Consider the following 21,658-nt stretch of genomic DNA (forward strand, 5'->3'; position numbering starts at 1 on the left):
AGCTATTCTGCTGCTAACAGAGGTGGTTTTGTACTGTAACAGAGATCTACTGGCTCCAGGTTTCAGTTCTTTATGAGATCTACAGTAAGTATGATCTGAGACGTGTGAGGAGATATGCAAGTGAAAAGTGTCACAATCCGACGAGGACAAAAAAGAACACATATATATATATATATTATATATATCATATTTATCATATCTGAATGTAGATATTTAGTGGTAGTTTTTGCACAATGAATGAAAGCTTCAGTGTACGAGAAGACAAATGCATTTTGCAGCTTTATAGGTCAAACGAATCTTTGATAGTTTCAGCTAATGCAAAGGGATATGAAACCACAACACACACACACACACACACACACACACAAATACACACACTCACACTTCCTGACTGAGGATTAGAGAGCGGGCAGATGTTTGCATAAAGTGAGGAGTAGCTGGATTTATTGGTGATATTTTAAACTGTAGGGACTGAATTACAAGGCTTTGGTGTGTTCTCTGTGGAAACAACAGGGGGCAGCACAGCCTCGGACAGCTCTGGAAGAACTTCACAAACCACCAGTCTTTTTTTTTGCTAGAGTTTCTCCTTTCAGCTCCGATTTTCTTTTTACTCACCTCTCTGTCCCTGAAATATCCTGCAAACACCCCTCATCCTTCACCATCACTCCCATCTTTCACCCTCTTTCCTCTTTCTGTTTCTCTTTGCCTCTGGCTGTCTTCCATCGACCACTCTTTCTGTTCTGTTCCCCACTCCTGTGCATGCTAGAGCCCGACATAAGGCGGAAAACATTTCCAATCTGGGATGAGGAATCTGCCTGTTTACAGCGCTGCCCAGAAATAGCCGGGCTGTGGGTTTAACAAAGGCCGTCATTAACGGGCAGCCAGAGGAGTGAGCTCAGAGCCACGAGACAGAGACAGACCAGCAGAGGGGAGCAACAGACTACAGCACACCCTGCCCCGACTCTACAGCGTGTCCCTACAACATATGTGGAGCTCCGAATTCAGAGATTACATGTGGAGGAGAGGCGAGGAATGGACAGAGAGCAAGAGTAGAAGTAGGAAAGAAGTTAGAGAGGAAAAGAATAAAAGAGACAGCGGTTAAAAGAAGTCTAAAATAACCTTAAAAAAACACCTACATACAAGTCAGTACTGTGAAAATGCACCAGATCTTTAAGATTTTGCCTAAAATACCTTTGAAACTCATTGGATTATTTACTATTTTATTTTATATAAAAGCGGATAGCAGTCTTTACTCACTGTATTTATTTACTGAAAGTTAAATAGAACCCAAATTATACTTTTTTCAATACCTTTATTTAAGAAATGGGTTTTTCTGCAACACAATTTCCTAAAAAAACAGAGGTGACGACTTCAAATTGCATGTTTTGTTTGATTTGTCCGCAAAAATGCTGCAAATGCTGACCGTTGAGCAGCAGGGACCAGTTAATATTTACCACAATTACCACTTTTGCTTGAAAAATGACTTAAAGGATTTATTGGAGTAGCTGTCTGCTGTTCATAAAAAAAAAAAGCTTTAGATGGCAACATTTTTGGAGAGAGGATTTTACAAGAGGAGAGGAAAAAGAAGAAAAAGAATGGGATAAAAAGACAGAAAGACAGAGGAAAGAAAGGCAGCCAGTGCCTGCAAGACAAGACAGTGGGAACCAGAGGCCTTTTTGGAAGCAGGACAGAAGCCAGCACAGAAGGTCTTGGTCCTGGTCTGTTGTGCACGGGATCCGGCTTGTAAAGATAGTCATAGACTGAACCCCCCCCACCACACACACCCACACAGACACACACAAAACCCCTTCATCTTCCAGAGCAGCACAATAGCAGCATTGAGGGTCGGGCGGGAGCTGAGTGTATGGGCCCCTACTGTTCCCCACAAGGACCGCCACAAAAACCTCCTGGTAATTTACAGCTTAGATTCATGTTGAAAGACTCCCGAGTGGGCACAGAGTAAAATACGGCATCATGTTGACGTGCCACTTCCTGTTTGATTCAAAACTGTACGAGCTGCAAAAATAGAAACCCCCCCGGATCGAAGTTTTGGAAATCTTCGATCGAGACGTCATAAAAATAAAAAAAAAATACATATTCGCCGTCAGACACAGCCCTGCCTTTGTGCTCGCTACCTCACAGACGTTCGTAGACGAGAACGACAACAGCCAATTACATCACATGTTCCCCAAACAGGGCCCAGATCATATCAGCCTCTCTGTCAGAGAGATAAAGAGATGGAAGAGCACAGAAAAGCTAGTTTTTTTTTTTTTGTCCATGGGGAGAAACTAGCCTAGTTTCAGTTTATGGCCATCAGACGTGTCCCGGCCTGCAGCTCCCGACTGCCTGGTTTCTGAAGGTACGAGGCAAGAATGTGCTCTGACAGACTGACAGAGAGGCAGAGAGATGCCTCATGGTTTGCTGAACCTCTGGATTTTCTCTCTTTAAATGACTTTCTCTGGCCGAGCGTGGCTTGGCTCAAACACCGACGGCCATTCCATGTTGGGTCAGAGCTTCCAAGTCAGCTGATTTGAATCTATTCAGCATTAGGGGTTTTTTTTTTCTTCAGGCTGTGACAGGGTGATGGAGGCATGGCTCGCATGACCGACTAACTTCGTTTGCGTATGGTTTGACTTAATGGGTGCTGTAACGTGTCGAGTGATACAAGCCAACATGAAGCCTGCGGAGCCCCTTCTCTTTCGGTCTTTTCAGAGCAGGAAACAAGCCGGGACACGACCACAGTCACCTCCCACTGACACCAACATATGTAGGCCATAGCTGTACTATGTACTGTACATCACGGTCGACATAAACTCACATAGATACAGAACTGCATTATGCACAGAAGCTGTTACAGATTATTACTGTGGCAAATTTCCAGCACTGCGAGTAAATATATAATTTGATTTCATTGGATTCATTTAATCTAACTTTCATATTAATCTTGGGCAAACTTTGACATGTTCAATTTCTTTCTGTGTCTTTTAGAGCAGTGGTTCCCAACCCTTTTCCTTAAAGGAACCCTTTTCTACTGACTCAGTGACATATTTTCTGTATATTTCTTATTATATTCAAAACTGTACAATGAACTCAGACAGTGAACTCTGTAACTGCAGGAAGTTTTTGTAAAACGTGTGATTTGGATGAATTTTGAGCAGATTATTTCCTGTATAGGGAACTTTTTCATACAATTATCTGTCTGTATTATGTATTTTTAACCATTTTAAACAATCACACAGACTTAATAAGCTTCTTTCTCAGACAAATCCTCTGTTTTCTTCTCCCTGATGCTTGGTTTTTGTTCGATTCATTTATTTTCCATTTACTTTTCTTCACAGAAGTGAACCAGATGCTGTGATATAGGCCTACTGTATATCTTTTAAGGTTTTCTTGCATGCCTTAAAATCAAGAAGCCCCAGCGACCCCCCATGGAGCTGATGTTTAGCAGGTATAATATTTACAGTGTTCACCATCCTCAGTTTAGCGTGCTAACGTCAGCTGATTTGCATCAAATACAAAGTATGCAGCCGAGGTTGAAGGGGATGTTATCAGTTGTGCTGGTATTTGGTCATATGCAGAGCTGTCAGTGTGAATGGACACTGTTTCTTTTTATGTGGAGATGAAACCGTATTATCATCACTATCTGCTGCTGTTTACACTCCCCCTGACTCAAATTCAAAAGATGCACTGCATCAAGATGCATAAATAACAGTTATATTAGTTTATTTGATTTGATTTTCTATGTTATTCAGTGATTTAATTATCTTTTTCTCTGTGTGTAGTTTGAAGGAACTGGAAACTTTCATTTCGTTATACAACCTTGTGTTGTATAATGAGTAATACACTTCCTCAATTCCTCGATAAATCAAAGTTTTGGACAAATTAAAACATTCTGATCTGATGAATGGGCAAGAGGAAAAGTTAGGAGCTGATTTAAATCATTTGAATTCCTCCTCTGGGGGCCATGGATGTGTGGACCCCATAAAATGTAACGGCCCGATACTTATTGAGACCAAAAGCAGCAGACCAATCAACACTACGGCACTAGCATGGCTTAGAACCAATACAGTCACTGACTCACTAACAGAAATGGATGACGGGCAGCAATACTACAGGAATTATAGTAAATATCTTTGCTCACACACACATTCAGGAAGACTCCGCCTCATTTCCTCAGCACGGTGACCTTAGAGATCCAGAAGCAGGATTAGTGAACTACCACCAGATATGATTCAGTGAAACTACTAATGCTGCCTGTAAGACCGTCGGAAGCGCCAGAATTACCCAACGCAAAACATTCACAGACAAACACACACACACACACACACACACACACACCAGCACACACCAATGACAGAATGGAAACTGCATCTAAACAGAGCCTGGAGCCTAAATAGACAGACAAGAAGGAAATTAAGAGAACACACACATTCCCCCCAAACTCATAATTTTGTCTGAATTATAGCTTTGCATTTCCTCCCAGTTAAGCTTTCACTAACGTTCAACAAACACTCGATGTGGTTACATTTCAGAAGAGAAGCGATAAAAAACTCGAGGTCAGCTGGAGGTTTTTTTGTGCGGGGGGGGGGTTAGGGGTTTGCTTACCTATGAAGGGGATTGAGGCCAGGGAGTCATCCTCTATGGGAAGGGGGGCGAGGTTGCCGTTAGGTCTGCGTGGGGCTACGTCTCCTGTGGAACCAGGGGCAGGGGCTGAGTCTTGGGGATCAGGAGAAAACAAAGAGGGTTCTAGCCCGTCCATGGGCAGCGCGTAGTGGGGGTGACGCATACCGTAGGCGTTCCTCCGCCCGGTGGGAGGTTTCTGCCTCAGCACCACTTCCTGGGTCTGTGCCACCTCCGCCTGCCCCTCCACTGACCCTCGTTCCCTCTCGTGGTTTGTCGGCCTGTACGCTCTGTCCTGGGATTCGGGAGAGGCGGAGGCAAGAGGGGGCGCGGTAGAGGCAGTGATGGGTGCTGTTGTGCCCTCTGGGGGGCTTTTGGGTGTTGGGTTCCAGTTCAAGTGGGGGCCAGAGTACGAAGGGTCCCTGAAAGAGTGGGCTTGCTGCATGATGCGGCCAGTCTTGCGGTAAAAAGAGGGGCTGTAGCTGCGGTAGCCCACCGGCTGGTCGTCCATGCTCTGCCCGGTGGGAAGTCGTCTGCTCTGGGGGGCGGCCTGCTGGGGCTGAGACTGGGAGTGGGCCTGGGTGTGAGTCTGGGGGTGGTGTTTAGAATGTGACGGTCGAGACATCGGAGGAGCTTGTGCTGCACCGTAATGACTCCCCTGCCTCGGGTAGGCGTCAGTCCTGGGGGGTGGCTGCGGAGCCTGCTGGATCCACGAAGGCCTCTCAAACCGAGGCGAGACCAGTCCAGCTGCCGCTCGGTCCAGCATCTCTAACGAGCGGCCGTGGCGATCGTACTGGGCCAGCAGGTTTTCAGAGCGTGTTCGGGTATAGTTAGAGACTGGTTGCCCCCTATCTGGGCCCCCCTCCCAGTCTCCATAGGACCAGTAAGGCTCTCCATGGGGTCCTGGTCCTGACTGCTGTAGTAACAGCAGAGTGTCCTGGGAGGCGCTGTGCGGCCAGCCACCTGTCCGCTGCTGCTGCCTCCTGTTTTCACTGAGCCGGTCCTGAGAGTAGCTGCGGTGGCGGGTCTGCATGCTGCGTCCTGAGCGCTCAGGGTTCTGGTTGAAGTACCAGTCAGAAAGGGCCTGCTGGCAGCGCTCATTGCGGCCGTGGCTGAGCTGGGGCAGGGGGGGACTGGTCCAGGCTGAGCTGGACTTGCGCGGCTTAGCCTGGGAGGAGCTGGAAGCGTGGTGGTTTGGGTAGTGGACTTGCAGCGGGCTGGACAAGGGGCCTCCCGATGAGGAAGACGAAGAGTAGGAGCGCCCCCTGGTCTGTCCCTGAGGTTGCTGGCTGGTCATACCGTACTGGATCTCCTCTGTGCGGTGGGCCGGGCTGCTGTGACCCACACCGCCTGGCTCTCCTGCCCGCCCTTCCTGCCAGCTGGCTGGGCTGCCCACAGCGGAGCGGTTGTCCAGGGGTGAAGAGGGGCTGGAGGAACCTGGCCAGCGACTCCAGTTATCCAGCTGGTTCTGGCCCATGGGGGCTGGTGGAGGGGCTCCAGCAGGGGGCGTGTTCTTGGAGCGTGGGTAACAGAGGGGAGGCGGCGGTGGGAGGTTCTCAGCTCCCCCTGAGTAGGGTTCGTTGCCTGTCAGGTAGGCATCCTGGGAGTATGCCTGGGAGAGGGAGGGAAAAAGGGAGAAGTGAGATAAGACACACTGGAGGAAAGCTTGGAGAAAAGGTGTGTGAGGCGACTGTAAATCATTATGTGCTCATAAGTCTGATAACAACACTATAATATAACTCAACAACAAGCCTTCGAGTGGGACCGTCCCTCAGCTCAACCCCTCTGCCACAGTTTGTCCCCGGGGCCTCAGCTCTCGCAAACACATGCTAGCTAGCAAACTGCATGAACTGCCTGAAGCAAAAGCCACAATACTCACTGCACTGCAGCCAGCTGCAAATACATACCAGTGCTGTGTATACACACACACACACACACACACTATAAATACACACTGCACTGCTTTAAAGGGTAGCCATTGAAAATAAAGAAAGAAAGCGTAGAACGAACTGATTACTTTATCCATTAGTCACATTTAAAGCATCACTGACAACTTCGACTCCACTTCATAACACCAGAAGTACAAAAACACACTTGCTAACAACAATCTTTCCACTCTGACTAAAGCTAAAATCACACAGACAGACAGGTTTTTCAAGGGTTACCTAGACCGTCCAACAGAATCCAGAACCTTTCCTCAGCCTGCATGTTAAGCTTGTAGTCACCACAAACAGAAACAGAGGAGGAAGAACAGAGACTTATCCTCACCAACACTCCTGACACAACACTCCTGCTGCTAAAACCTGCCGTCCTTCAGAGTTCACGCCCTCCTCTCGCCCGGAAACATTCAATCTTTTGTTTGTTTTTCCTTTCCTCTATTACTTTTTGTCGACTATTTTTCTATCTGTTGATCTCCTTGTTGTCCCCTCTCTCGGATCCTTCCAAACTCCCTCTCTCCTCCCTCTCATTCTCTGCCTCACTCCACCCTGTGGGAGTGTGGAAGGAGGCGCAGCACTGGTGATGTCATGCTAGGAATGCAGCAGATACAGGCGTAGCAGCAAGGGGAGGAGTGTGAGTACAGAGCAGTGGGTTTATAATGTTAAAACATGGCAGTATGCTTAAATGGAGCACCCGGTTTTTTTGGTGGGGCCCTTTTGGCAGGAGCACTGGTGTTCCTGCATGTGCGAAAAGGATCGCTTAAATCCACCGATCCGGGTTTTGTGTGTTGACATGTTGCTCCAGGTTAATGGGAGGGGCGAGGGATGATGCATGTCTGATCATGTGAGCGAGCATGGAGCAACCTGTGGAGTGACAAAAATGCGCCGTACAGTACATGGGTGTGTGAACGAGCACGGAGCTGGTTTCTTATTCAAACGTAAGCTTTCCACGGTCAGGATACCAGTGGCTTTTAATGAATGCGTGTTGTAATCTAAACACAGAGTGGCGAGCCTCTGAGTCACTCTGAAGCCATTCTATGAAAATCTCTACATTCTTCGACAATGACGGGGTGAATCTAGGTTGAACTCTGCACGCGAGGACTGCAGAATATTCCTGCAGTGTCCTGGAATAATGCATTTAAATGTGTAATGCGTGATGTGTGTGTGGGTTAGTTTTGTTGATTTGGTGGGATAAGGTGCGTGAAAAATACCATACTCACACTTACCAACTGAAGCACATCTTCATCTTTTGGCATAATGGAGAGCTCCAACACACTCTCACTGCAAGTACATGTACAGGGGGAGGAAGAGGGGAGGACAGGAAGAAAAAAAGAGAGGTGAAAAACGCTCCATTCGACTAAAAGATAAACAGTTCACATTTCCTATCCTGACCTAGTGCTTGACACAAAGTGTGTGAAACAATTCTGTGTTAAACTCAGTAATTAATCCTAATTTATAGAAAGGTTTAACTGCACTAAAACACCAATCTGTATCAGGCTTCACTGACTGGTGGATCGGGTATCCGCCAGATGCACCCAATCCACATCAAATACACTTTCATTGTCATAGTCATTATAAAATGTAATGTTTCTGCTTTCATTCACATTAACTGCTCTCAGTTTCCACAGAAATCCCTTATGCCTTATGTAAGAAATTATTCTAATGAGTTTCATGCTGTGGGGTGTACAGATTTAAAAAAAAGAGAGCACTGGTATCGGATTGGAAGTCGAACAAGTTGGATCGTACATTCGTAACAGCAGCCAGCTGTGTAGCTGGCCTCTGACCTCCCTGTGGATTCTGCATTGTACATTTGGATATAAACACAGCCTGGAAAAGGTCATCAGAATAAAATTATCTACCAGATAAAACCTTACTGGTGTATGTGTTATTAAAGCCCCTCATTCCCCCACCAGAGAACCATATTATCTGGTGTGTGGAGTACGCTGCTTCAGGCTACTCTTTTTTTAAAAGCAGGAAAAAATAATACTAGTGTCTACATGTATGTCATCTCTACGGTGACTTTGCAAAGAAAAAGCAAACAGATTGCTCACTAAATCAACACGACAAAGGCTCAAAGTGCCGACAGGAGGGAGGTCTTACCTGTTCTGAATGAGGGCTATCACCTGCGAGTACGTCTTTCCGAGGACACTCTCTCCGTTCACTTTCACCAGCCGATCCCCTGCAAGACATGTTATCTCATGTTATCATATTAAACACAGGCCTGTATGTTGACCTTCTGTGATGGTGAGCTGAGACACCGAGCGTCACAATTTGAAATTCAGGGGTGGAAAAAAGTTATATTTCAACTTGCGACTAAATCTGTTTTCATTTTTCTCTTTATGTATGTTCTAATGGCCAATGTGTGTGTCTAATTTCAACAAAACCAAAACCAGGCAGGCAAAACTGTAAGTTTATTATCTGTGTCAGGCATGAGAGGTGTGCCATACAAAGTACCTCAGCCTGAGCCACTTCTAATTTATTCTTTTTATCATTATAATAAAAAGCAAGCTTGTTGTCTCAAACACGTATCAGTATCTTTTTGGTGATCTCACATAGATTAAATTCAAATATCTCTCAAATCATGAGCAATATGCTCCCAGATTAACAGCAAAGTTGTGCAGGGACGTCAGCACAGCTCCAGGAAAGGAAATGTGTTCAATGTTTGCATGAATTCATTCATGCTGACTTAAGGCAAGCCGAAACACGTAAAAATGCTCAGTGCTCGTGTGTTTTTGCATATGTTCATGCCGGCATGTGACTTTCTGGATGTGACAGCTTGTGTTAAAACAACTGGAGTACAGGTTTGGTCTGTCTGAGCTGCTGGGAGTGGACTGCTGCCCTGCTAAGGCAGCAAGACGCAACAGGAACACTTCAATAGCTCTGTCACATCCAAATGCACTTGAGAATTTGAGTTGTCATACTGGTATCTGTATTATATCACCCCCAAAAAAAACAACTTGTCTCTCTGGGCTAAAGTTTATATTTTTGGCTGCTTCGCCTCTCTGAATCTCTCCCATCTCTGTGCACCTGCTCATGTTTGCAGCGTCACATGACCGGAGTTCTTCCCAACAGATTTACAATGCAAATCAGGATGTTAATGCTCCTGCGCCTCATGTTCCCTTTTACCTGTGCACAGGCCCGCCTGGTGGGCCGGACCCTTTTCTCTCACACTCTTCACAAATATAGTGTCCATCGGCTCCATTCGACCTTTCTGATACCCTGGATGACAAAAGACAAAGAAGAAAAAAGGTGAGGGATTGTACCTGCCGAGTTGTAAAAATGTTAAATTGTTCTAACAAATCCCTGGAAACTAGAAATAAAGTTTTAGGTTGCTCCTGGTGTTTAAAGGTGATGACCTTTGAGTACCTGTGTTCATGACCTTCATGGCCAAGGGGAATATATTAATACTTAACATTTACTGGCTATCATTGTTCTCACATGAGTGTCTAAGTGCAGTTGACTTATTCAGATGCAGTGCTGCATAGTGTCCTGTAGGGGGCGCAGAAAGGCTGCAGAGCAGAGGTGACAGGAGGGAGTACAGGAGGTCCCAGCTCATTACATCATCAGTTATCCCACTGTAACACTCACCCTTTCCGTTGCCGTTCTCCTCATCCTGCAAAAGGACAGAAACAGACAGAATTAAAGCTCAAATTCAAGTTAAGTCGCTTCAAATCCAATTTATTTATAGAAAACAGAAGAGAAATGTAACTAATAATAGGTAAATAATTGCAATGGGGCTCAACTGCTCCACACAGACATAAAAAGTTTATAGCAGTCAAGAAATAAAAGCATGTAAGACACAAATGATGCTACTAATGACAGGATTTTATTTATTTGTCAAATATGACACCCAGATTTTTTGCCGTGTGTTCGGAGATGTGAAGACAAAAAACTGTCAGTCGCTCTCTTACTCTCATTTAGCTGGTCTGTCACTGCTTCCACAGGCGGGAATGTTCCCAAATGCTCATTCTGACCTGAGGATATGCTTGTGCTTGAACCTTCAACACAAAACGGGTTAAAGTCTTAACTCTTTGAACCCAGGTCTCGAACCCTTGACAAGTCTAATGCGTAAGGGGTGACTAATATCTACGTCTTCACAAACGTCCGACCACAGGAGACGTTCTGAGCGTCCTGTTTCGCCGGGAACTCGAGCCAAAACCTGGAGAGAACGACCGGTTTGTTTTCATGAGCGTTTCATGCTGGAGTGCCGCTCCAACACAGACACTGACTCTCAGGTGAGGCAGTCTGCAGGTACTCGTGACGTCACATGAGGCAAACAGGCAGCGGTGAGATTAGATAGCTGCAGGTTGTCTGATCACACACACATACACACACACATACACACACACACACATACACTAAGCTGAGTGGACAGTTTGGGGTTAGGGGCACGGTGGGCTGACTGCTGCCTGGCTTTATGCTACGCTGAGTGGGCTCATTCCTGGCTCTGCAGACAATGGTGGGGGGTTTAGAGGCAGAGAAAGGAGAGCTACCGACCCCAGAATAGAGCTCCGAGCTGGGGACGCTCGGCAACTGACCGGCCCCAGTCTGAACACATCTGGGACTGAGGAGGAGACAAGACTCAAGTCTACCTGGGTCAAATACTGTACACTGTGCACGGTCTGAAGCAACTATTTACATGTATGAAACTACCCTCATCCTCATATTTCTATATTCTACAGCAGCGTAATTGTGATCATGTACATATAACATTAAACTTTTGTAATCATAACATGCAGAATCTCTTTTACCTCTCTGCTGTCTTTTTATCTACATCTACAAAGAAGTTTTTATCCAAAGCGAAGTACAAATGAGCTCAAATCAAAGCCGTAATACTTCAAGGAGAAACCATCGGGAATAAGTGCTGCTGGGCTAAACGCAGCAACGCAAAGGTAAATACAAAATCTGACTTCTTTAAATGTTAGATTTAGTGGGAAATGCCGGAAGAGGAACATCTTCAAGCTATTTTCAAAGATGGAGAGGACCACACAGGAGAAGAGTCTTGATCTTTCTTTTAGATAATTGAACTGAAGACTCTTGAAGACTTTCAGAAACCATGAAATGAGGGCCCAGTTGGGTCATGCGCCCGGTTGGCCTCTGATAATTGGACACTATGAGGGTAATTTGGGAGACTTCCACGGATGCTCTTCAGTTAAGAACGGGCGGCTCTGTGGGTCCGATTGTCCCAAAACACCATGTGACCCTCGAGGCAGAGGAGACGAGGACAGCGCCGAGGCCAAAGGCCAGCAGTGGGCCTATTGTTCTGGGCCGGCCTGGTACGGCCTGACTGCCAGAGAGTGGTACCAGGCTAAGACAACAGATCTCATTCAATCTGCGCTCCTATCTGCAGCTGCTGGATGGTGGGGTGGTAGAATAATAATAGAGGCCTTGTTTCAGCTGGCTCACCCCACCCCAGCCTCCATATCCCTCTATTTCACATCTGGAGCCGTTTGCCCCCACACCTCAAAGAGCTAAATAACCACTCTCTCACATAGAGGCTCATTGCAAAACACCAGAACAATCTGAACTCACCAAGGACTGAAAACAACATGCAGTGATACTGAAAAACAGTTTGGAGTTTATGAACCAGTCTGTCTGGCAGGTACTCCGACCAATAAAGAGCCCTTATAGAGTCTTTATTTTGTAGTTTCTTTGCCTCCATATCTTGCTGCCGCCTCCTTTAATAACCCTTTAACAGGCTTTCGTTTGTTCAGTCGGTTGTCTCTGATCAGCTCGGCTTGTTTTCTCCTTTTGTCTGCGAGTTCATTTTGCTCAGCTCAACCTCGCTGACCCCCGGCTGCAGTGTGATTGGCTTTATCTCCGAGCTCAAATTGGCTCTGTCCCGGGGTTCAGCAAGTTAAACGTAAAAGCTTTTCCAAAAACCTTTTAAATGCCAGCTAGGATGAAATGGAGACCATGTGTGGTTTAAAAATAAACATGGCAGGACCTAATGACACTAAACACTGAAAGGAAAACAGAAAACTGTATATATTTAACATAATTCAACACCTTTCCACATCTTGAAAAACATTCTCAGGACACCTGTAGGTCTCACCTTGAGGTTGGTGTGCAGGGCCGACTCTGGAGGGTAAACGATGAAGTGCCGCAGGGTGAAACCGAAACCCTGGGAGTTCTTATGGAGAACCAGCGTCCGGGGACCCTTCCAGCCCACGCCGCCCCCCTCCCTTCCCGGCCGGGTCGCCATCGGCGGCCGAGGGTTGTCACCGGCTGAGGAGAGACCATCCCTCCGCCCCTTAGCCTGTGGACACAGACAGAGAGATTTAGTGAAATTCAAAATGATTTATAAATATGTTTTGATCAGATTAGGTGTCCAGAGTGAGCACATGTGCGCTCTTAGATTCAAACTATGCAGAAATGAATCCTCTAACATGAGTTTTATCTCAAACCCTGATGGGAATCTACTGTATTTTCCCATAATTAGCACCAACGCTGGAGAAATACTACAGTTTTCCACATGCAACACATTTTATAATTCCCCGGAGATGCACAACTCTACAGCCAGACTGCAGCAGGCGGACAGAGTGGTGACATCAACCCCGGACTGCTGGGTATTACATTAACAGCTTCCTCATGAAGTCCTGAATGCAGCTCAGAGTCAGGTCAGTCCGGCATGCCACCCAGCCTCAGAACAATAGTCCATAAACACACCTGGGGGGGTCCGCCACCAGGAAGGGTCTAGACACAGGACCAAGGAGGGAAAGTGGGACTTCACACAGTTTAACACTGACCTTGGTCTTATCACAACTAGAGAAGGTCCGTTGGGGGGGGGATCTGGAGTCCGAGCGGACAATAAAGGCAGATTTCCACCCGCTCTCTAAATATCTCATTCCTGAGGCCGAGTAAATAAGCCCCAGCTAGCTTAGCTGACAGACACACGTGAGAACTATCACCTTCATGCTGCCCCGGCGACCCACATCTGTCAGTCAAACACAATCACCTGACCAAACAGGCGGGAGGAGGAGGAGGAGGAGGAGGAGGAGGAGGAGGGAAATCCTCGTGTCAGCTCAGAAGTCGAGCTGTGGTTTAGTTATCTTGTGTTGCATGTTCTCTATCAAACTCAGTGAAACCGAACTCACTGAACTCTTTCTGACTTAAAAGAACAGATCGTGAATTTGAGAGACAGCTCGACACTGTAATCATCCATGTGTCGTCCCGACCGAGTCGCTTTAGCACACAGGATGTGTTTATAAAAAGCTGTGGCTAAATTCCACACAACTCGCTAACAATTGCATCTGGGTTTGGAGAATTCTTTGAATGCATCCACAGTAGAATAGTGATGTATATACTTGTAGATATCAGCATGCATATTAGACACTGCTGTCCCACAATGCACATGCAAATATGTACTGGTTTTCTTTTTTCTTTTCTTCTGACATCTAGATCAAAGGATTAAGTTATTAATCAAAAATAAATGGCATTATTTATTTATTTTAAAAATAAGCACTGACTGAATCTGTCGAGCATCATTTGTACAAACTAACTGCCAGAACTGTAGACTATGCAGATCAGTCCTTTATAATGTGTGTATAATGGGATTGGTACAGTTTAAGATAAACGGTAAGTGATCTCAATGACAGCTTTACGGTGCCAAAACTTTTATCGTTTGGAGGAACAAACTTATTGGTGGGCAGTGGGCCAATAGCAGACACTTATTGTATTGATTAGATGCAAAATGGTACTTGGATCCCGCGTTCCCCCTACTTGAGTGACTTCCAGCGCAAAGTGTCACTCTGCTGCTCAGATTATGAAAAACAATAAATAAGTAGCGATTGAATTGAAGAAATGGCCGACTATGGCTTCAGTACGAGCAATGGGACGAAGCATTAGCATATTTGTGTAAAGAAGATGGCCTTTGAAACAGGGGATCCTACATATTCAAATAGCATTTTTACCTCACAGAAAATAAAAATAGAACAACATAACACATATTTATTTCACTAGAATCATCTTGTGGGTCAAACTGAACCTTTAAACAGCCCTCATCTACTCGTTACACTTTCAATATGGTGAGTTTAGGGCTCAAGAACAACAAACCGAAGGATTTCACCCGTCCGTGAATGCTACAGTGACGGAGGACAATGTTGCACCTCCAATTAAATTCAGCCAAAGTAAAACTAAACGCTCCAGGCTCACTATTAAACAAACTGGGTGCACAGAGGTAGCTGCGAACATGCCCTCCAAGCCCGACAGATTCATGCATTTACTAAAAGTCTGTTGAACTCATACTATAATTTACCAGGTGAGCTAAATCTAAGCTTCTTTCTGCATGTGCTTCCATTCTGCCGACCGTTTCAAGTGTGACATTGTTTGTGTGTTTTAATGTTAGTGGGCCAGAGGTGAACATGTCTAGACTACAAGCAGCGACCCCCCCCCTTCCTCCCGCAACCCCACCACAAAATGCACACCCCATGTTTCGCTTCCTGTGCCCCCTTTCTACACACAAACACACACTGATATATAACAAACACAGGCACACACACACACACACACACACACACACACTTTGACCTGGCAGGCCACACAACAACAGGAAGCGGCAGGCTGGAGGCAGGAAGTGTGGCAGCGTTGCGGGGCGGGATAACCAGGCGCTCCTATAAATAAAACCACTCTTGAGATTCTCACTCGCCATCATGGAGAGCGCGTTCCCTCTCGTTAACTCCTCTTTCTCTCTCTCCATTTTCCCTTCAGTCACCTCACCTCCCTTCCACCTCCTCTTCCTCTCTCACCGCATGCTTTCGTGTAATGGAAATCCGGACATTACCGCACATTTTCTCCCTCTACTTTAACGTTCCATCCGAGGGAAAAAGAGGCCAAAAATACATTGGGATTTCTTTCCGAAACGTTCGGTTTGCAGATACGCGTTGGAGAAAAACTTCAATGTTCTCTTCTACTCCAAAACATCTCAGAGCTCTGAAGTGTGTATGAAGTGCATATTTTGCAGACTGATTTTAGTCTGGCAGTCTAAACAACGTAAAGTAACACCTGCTATTTTCTCAAAGAGGCGAGCATTGAGGCCTATTATGTGGCAAGAGAGCAGCACAAAGACGTACGTGAGGAAGGAGGAGTGTTTGGGGTGTCAAATAAAAATGATGAAGAAAATGAGAAGAGTTTGAAAAAAAAAAGAGGAAATGAAAGAGCAAGAGGGTGAAAGGAGGAAAAGAATTCCTCAGAGGGAGCGGTTTGGCCCGGACATGTTGAAACACACACTGTAACTGGCGGAGGAACTGAGGGAGCACAGTGAATGAGAGGAGAAGGATGAGGAGGACGAAGAGGAGGAGGAGTATCGGGCCCCAGCGAGGGACAGGCTCCAGCACGCCGGTTTCGACCGCATGGCCCCTCCCGGCGCTGGGAATACCAAACCCTGTGATTACCCAAAACACACAGGGTCTGACTGGGTCTCTGAGCCAGCGCTGTTTCCCACTCGGCTGCTCTGGACTGTGTGGGATCTGTGTCTCTGCTCGGCTATTCTGACGGGTCTACAGTCGACCACCCCCCCCCCCCCCCCCCATCCCCCCGCCGAAGCCAGAAATAAAAATCCTCTCTCTCGCACTGTTGTCACCTTGATGCAACCAGTTTGTCTTCTTCGGTTGAAAAAGCTGAAGAAAAAAAAGATGATCCAAACTTGCTGACATGCCTCTCCAGACAGTTGGACACTTAACCAACAAGGCACTTGGAAAATTTCTTCTGTGGTTTTCAGTCTAAACTTGACTTCCTATGCAGGCTTAGGGCACAGAAGAGGGAAACCTCGCTCTTGTTCTGCTGAGAAAATACGTTTTTTGGTATTTCCTACTCTCCTACTGGGATTTTATCTTTTTAGCACTCCTTTTTACCGGAAATCTGTGACACGTCCACGCAGGTTGCAGCCAATTACGTTAACAAATAAACTCTGAGTGCCCTTTGAATAATACAGAGCCTTGAGGGAATCACATTACCACCTGAAGATTATGTCATTAAAAACACACACACAAAAAAAAAGCCGCACTGGAAACAATTGCTTTTGAATATGCAGAGCAGCTTTGTAATGCCACACGACAGCTTCCTGCTTTGAGGGGGTGTTTAGTGGGTAAAGTGGTGACACACACACACACACACACACACACACACACACAGCAGCAAGCTCTTCCCTGTGGATATTTCCCCGCCTGATTTCAATTAGAGAGCGTATCATTAAGATGCATGACTGAAAAGACAGAATGTAAGTGGTGCAGGGAGAGGATGTCCTGCTGACAACTCTTCTGTTTTAGTGAAATCTGTAAGATCTTCAGATTTTAACTCGCAGTGCCAACGCTTAAAGCTCCATCAGTTTTGTTAAAATCCAAAAAAAAAAACATGTCAGTGATTATCTTTCACAAAAAGTCTGCTGAAAATGGATTTGGGGTTTGTAAGAGGCTTTTCTAGGACATGATGATATCGTCGTGTCATAATCGTCAGTAGCAGCGTACGTGGTGGTTGGCACACACTCCTCACTCCATCCAGAGGTAAAGCAGCACGTAGGAATGCATTGGCTGTCGGGGAGCCCGGGCTCCTGCTAAAACCCCAGCAGGGCAGAACAATAATGCTCTTTTAAACAGCTGAGAGCTGCAACCTGTTTGAAAAGTGGAGCTTTACGGACGTTACAAATGCTGACGAGCCTTTAATCCTGATGTCTGTCTGCACCCGCAGCCCCCTGAGCCGGGCTGCCAAGAGGAAACGGGAGAGGGACGGTGAAAAGTCAAACCCCGTCCCTGATTGTTCCCGGGACTCACCGGCCACACGTTTGGCGCGCTCCACCACCTCTGCAGGTCTAAGTGCATCCTATGCCTCCTGAAGGAGATGCATGATGAGTGTGTACGAATATCCAACCGAAGGACACAACCCTGACCGACAACCGAGGATTCAAAATAAAGATCAGAACAAGCAGCACAGGTTCAAATACAGCACATCCCTGTGTCATTTACATAACAAGGTGTTTTATCAGCCATGCTTGTGGGCCTGTGTGTGTGTGTGTGTGTGTGTGTGTGTGTGTGTGTGTGTGTGTGTGTGTGTGTGTGTTTGTGTTTGCATGCGCCCAAGTGTCAATATGAATATGGTATGTGTGCTCAAAAACCAGTTATTGTCAGTTTAACTAGGCCAACAGGTGATGATGCAATGTCAGTTAAACAGGGTTTTCTAGCTTTCTTGAACAGCGAAACATATTGTGCTTTTGTCTGACTCACACCTGACCCGCCATCTTTATAGACCTCATGGTCATTTTAAATCGTGAGCCCAGAGGGAGGAGGAGAAGTTTTAGAATAACTTTTACGGGGTGACTCGGTAGCACATCTAGTTAGTGTATGACGAGGGTTTAAATGCGGCCCTTCCTGCCTCTACTGTCTGAATGACGGGACAGGACCACAAAAAGAGCTCATTACACAACGATTCATATCGGTTTCTACGCTTGCGTGAGAAGGTTGTATCAGTTTTAGCCATTATATAGAAAAAAAGCTTCCTTGACAATCGTGTTTTTCACATTTTTGTAACCTTATTAACGTGAAATGTTGACTTGGCGATGGATTTTCCAAACTTGTGTGGTGTTTTTTCTGGTTGTGAGGGCTCCTGTAGGTAAACAAATGCAACATAAGGATCGGATTATGTATCAGTGACATGGAGCAACTTGAGTATGGTGACAAATACTCATGCCACCTCATTACCAAAAAAAATCCTCCCTGTAACAGAAAACCTCTCTCCTTAACCACAACAGTGTACAGTGTGTTTGTCTCAGCTGTGTCCGTACTGCCTCTCTCCCCCCACCCCCCCCTTTCAACACTCACATTCCTGATTGTGGCATTTCGTAACTGTGTCAACTTGTCGTGGGTCGGGGTGAGGGTGGGGAGGGGTTATAACAACCTGGAAAAGAAAAAAGGGGGATGTGATATTCCACATAAATGCCTACACTAAAATGGGATCACGTGGGGGAAGTGATGCCCTGAATTCTGAGGGCCGTTGTAGGGGCGGGGGGGAGGATGCTCAATCGCACAGCTTCCACAACACCTCGCTAAAAGTGGCACGTAGCAGCCTCCCCTTTGCATCTGTCTTCAGCCACTAATTAGAAACAACTCGGTAAAGGGTCAACGGTAAAGGGTCAATATACGGACTAAAACACACACATCAGCTGTAGGAAAAATAAGAATGAAGCAGCACAGAGAAACAGAAAAATCAACCGCTTCTACATCTTTAATGCATATCTTCAATGCATTATTCATACTATATATAGCAATGTGTTAAAAAAATAATGTGAGCTACATGAAATGGTCTTTAAAGAAGTAAAAAGCAAAGATAAAAGATATATATCTGATTTCGTTCTGCTGTGTGATCGCTGATCTCATTGTTTGCATAACTTTGTTTACCATTATGTCACAGAAAGAAACCCAGATGATTGGAGCTTATCGGTATGATATCTTTACCATCACAAAGAAAAACCTGCCAAACATCAAATAACGAGGACAATCTGATAATAAAAAAAACAGCGTATAAAGGCCATCCCAGAGAGAATAAACAAGCTCAGAAGAGAAGATGTTTAAACATTTAGAGTACAGTAATACTCTCACAGCATCTTAATCCATCAACACAAAGTGACGTCACACCGATTCCCGGACGGTCTGAGGAACACAGCGAGTGAGCGGCAAGCAGAAACAGCCCCGAAGGCAACACAACACACACAAACTACCTGCCCGGAGACACTGGAGAGGTTAAAGAATCTGTCAGCAGCTGAGTGGTTAACAGACTTCAAACAATGGGCTGACAGTTACACGGATACTTTGTTGACACTTGTGAGTGAAAAAGTCCCACACGGCGGTTTCTGGGGAGGATTCTGCTGATATCACTGTGTGCAGTTTTTATTTCTGGAGAGCCACAGAAATCCCGCGGGCAGCAAACAATACATCTGCGTCCATATCTTAGCTTGTAAAATACAGGAGGGGCAGCTTAGGTGGTCGATGGACGATCAATCCGTTAGTTAATGGGCAGAAACTCCTATGTTTAATGTGAGAGTCTGCATTTTGTTTCTATCTTATATGACAGGAAACCTTTTAAAACAGATTTATTTACTAGTAGAAGATGACACCTGAGGCTCTGGGAACTCCTGTCCTTATTTCCTGACATTTCACAGGCTATTTGCTTCTTTAGAAATACATAAACACCGTCCTTATTATCAGATTATTATTATAGCCTTCAATTAACAATCAATAAGAATCAATCAACCAATCATTAAACTGCTTTAAATCAATCACTATGTATCCGGCCACAAGAGGAAGATGGGTGACCTCTGCTTACCCTGGGCTGGTGAGAGCTCTGATTGTGCCCAGTGGGCATGGTGCGCGGCGCGGGCGGCGACACTGAACCCGTGGCACCGCGGAGCACCGCCAGCCAGATGCAGCGGGGTTCGGGGGAGCTGCAGTCCACCCCCACCGGGTTCTGGAAGCTCCAGTCAGACCCGGCCGGCGCAGGGCACGGGAGCATAGCAGCGGGCATCGGGGCGTGCAGTTTGCTCAGATCCACATCCCTCACCGCCCACATGGGCCGCTCACACACTGACACAAGGTCCAGGCGCAGAAGTACAGAAGATAGAATCAGGGGAAAGAGAAGACGGGTGGTTTTTAGTGGGGCTCGCAAATCCTCCTCTGGTCATTCAAGAGTTTGAAGTTCCCGTCTCTCGGCTCCAATCCATCGCTGTCGCTGCCGAGCCGCCAGAAAAGTTTAATCCCACAAGTTCCACATCACAGCCTATCGCTCCTGACCTCCGGGAATCAGCTCTGCGAGACTCTCTCGCACACATTCAAACACTCTCAGAGGGGTTCAGTCCAGAGGGAGGCAGAAGGCAGGCTCCTGGGCAGCAGATGGAGGAGTGTGTGTGTGTGTCTGTGTGTGTGTGTGTGTGTGTGTGTGTGTGTGTGTGTGTGTGTGGCGCAGGGATCAGAGGTAGGTCTGGTTTCACTACAGACACACACACACAGAGAACAACTGACAGCGTCCCTCCCGTTGGTGTCCGGTGATGTTCTGCATACAAAGCCACTCTGTCCACCCCCAAAACACACACTGCTGTCCCAGAGGGCTGGATCCTCTCTCTCTCTCTCTCTCTCTCTCTCTCTCCCTCCCACTGCTCTCTCTCTCTCTCTCTCTCTCTCTCTCTCTCTCTCTCTCTCTTCTTCTCCCTATATCTCTAGTGCCACACAAGTCCCTTCTCTCTCTCTCTCTCTCTCTCTCTCTCTGTCACTCTCTCTCTCTCACTCTCTCCTTACTGAGCACACTTCAGCTCCGTCACCTCCTTTTTCTCTTTTGCTTTCTTTTCTTCCTTCCTTGTTTTTGTTACTCAATCCGTATCCAAACAATCGCTCACTCCCTCCACACGAACCGGTCCGACAGTCATCAACTGGTACAGTCAACTGGAACTGTAGTTTGATCCAAAAACACTGGACATCACTGAGGCACTGGAGGAGGAGGAGGAGGAGGAGGAGGAAGGGGGTCCTGCTCCAGCAGTTAACAGTCCAGATGGAGATATCGCCTATAGGCTGCTGCTGTTAGGCTAAACCCACTGTAGATCTCTCTTGTGCCGTGTACAGAGGGAGCCTGGTTGGCCACACGTGTGCTGCATGTGTGTGTGTGTGTGTGTGTGTGAGCGACACAAACACAGCGACAAAGCTGTGATCCCGGCGCTAAACTCCACAAAAGCCGGCCCTGCCTCCGCCGCCGCCTCCCCTCCACCCAGAGGGGAGACAAACAAAAAAGAAAAAAAAGGGGAGAAAAAGAGGCCAATTTCCAGCACAAAGAGAAAAGAAAACATTTGCCTTGCTGCTGTGTTCACTGTGTTTCACTCCCTTTCTTTTTTTCGCTTAAGAGGGAAAAATATAGAGGAGGGAAGATGATAATGAGAGGAGAACATGGAAAGAGCTGAACAAGAAAGAGGAGAACGCTCTCAAAAAAAAATGACTGCTACTGGATGTCAGCATGACCGCTCTATCAAACTCCCTCACACACACACTCTCTCTCCTATTAAACAGGATCCACCGCATACAGCACAGTGACACCTAAACTCCACGCTACTAAATCAGTCAGCAAGATGACCT

At 46.3% G+C, this 21,658-nt stretch overlaps 1 protein-coding gene across 10 annotated transcripts in view; it reads right to left on the minus strand.

The window, feature by feature from the left end:
* Positions 1 to 21,658, minus strand: part of arhgap23a (Rho GTPase activating protein 23a) — a 69,026-nt gene that overhangs the window by 13,535 nt on the left and 33,833 nt on the right. For 3 of the 10 annotated variants that reach the window (XM_051387865.1, XM_051387864.1, XM_051387862.1), the window contains exons 1-7: positions 19,869 to 21,635; positions 12,613 to 12,816; positions 10,146 to 10,170; positions 9,684 to 9,776; positions 8,658 to 8,736; positions 7,778 to 7,838; positions 4,606 to 6,232 (exon numbers count right to left, since the gene is read on the minus strand). In XM_051387865.1, the coding sequence (XP_051243825.1) occupies positions 4,606 to 6,232; positions 7,778 to 7,838; positions 8,658 to 8,736; positions 9,684 to 9,776; positions 10,146 to 10,170; positions 12,613 to 12,816; positions 19,869 to 20,111 (2,332 nt within the window). In that variant the 5' untranslated portion in view covers positions 20,112 to 21,635. Of the gene's footprint in view, positions 1 to 4,605; positions 6,233 to 6,888; positions 7,112 to 7,777; positions 7,839 to 8,657; positions 8,737 to 9,683; positions 9,777 to 10,145; positions 10,171 to 12,612; positions 12,817 to 17,323; positions 17,401 to 19,868; positions 21,636 to 21,658 lie in introns of those variants that run through there. The other 7 variants (XM_051387870.1, XM_051387866.1, XM_051387867.1 and 4 more) reach the window with 5 other exon arrangements.

This window comes from Dicentrarchus labrax, unplaced genomic scaffold (genome assembly GCF_905237075.1).
Source record: "Dicentrarchus labrax unplaced genomic scaffold, dlabrax2021, whole genome shotgun sequence".
In the NCBI taxonomy this organism is placed as follows: Eukaryota; Metazoa; Chordata; class Actinopteri; family Moronidae; genus Dicentrarchus; species Dicentrarchus labrax.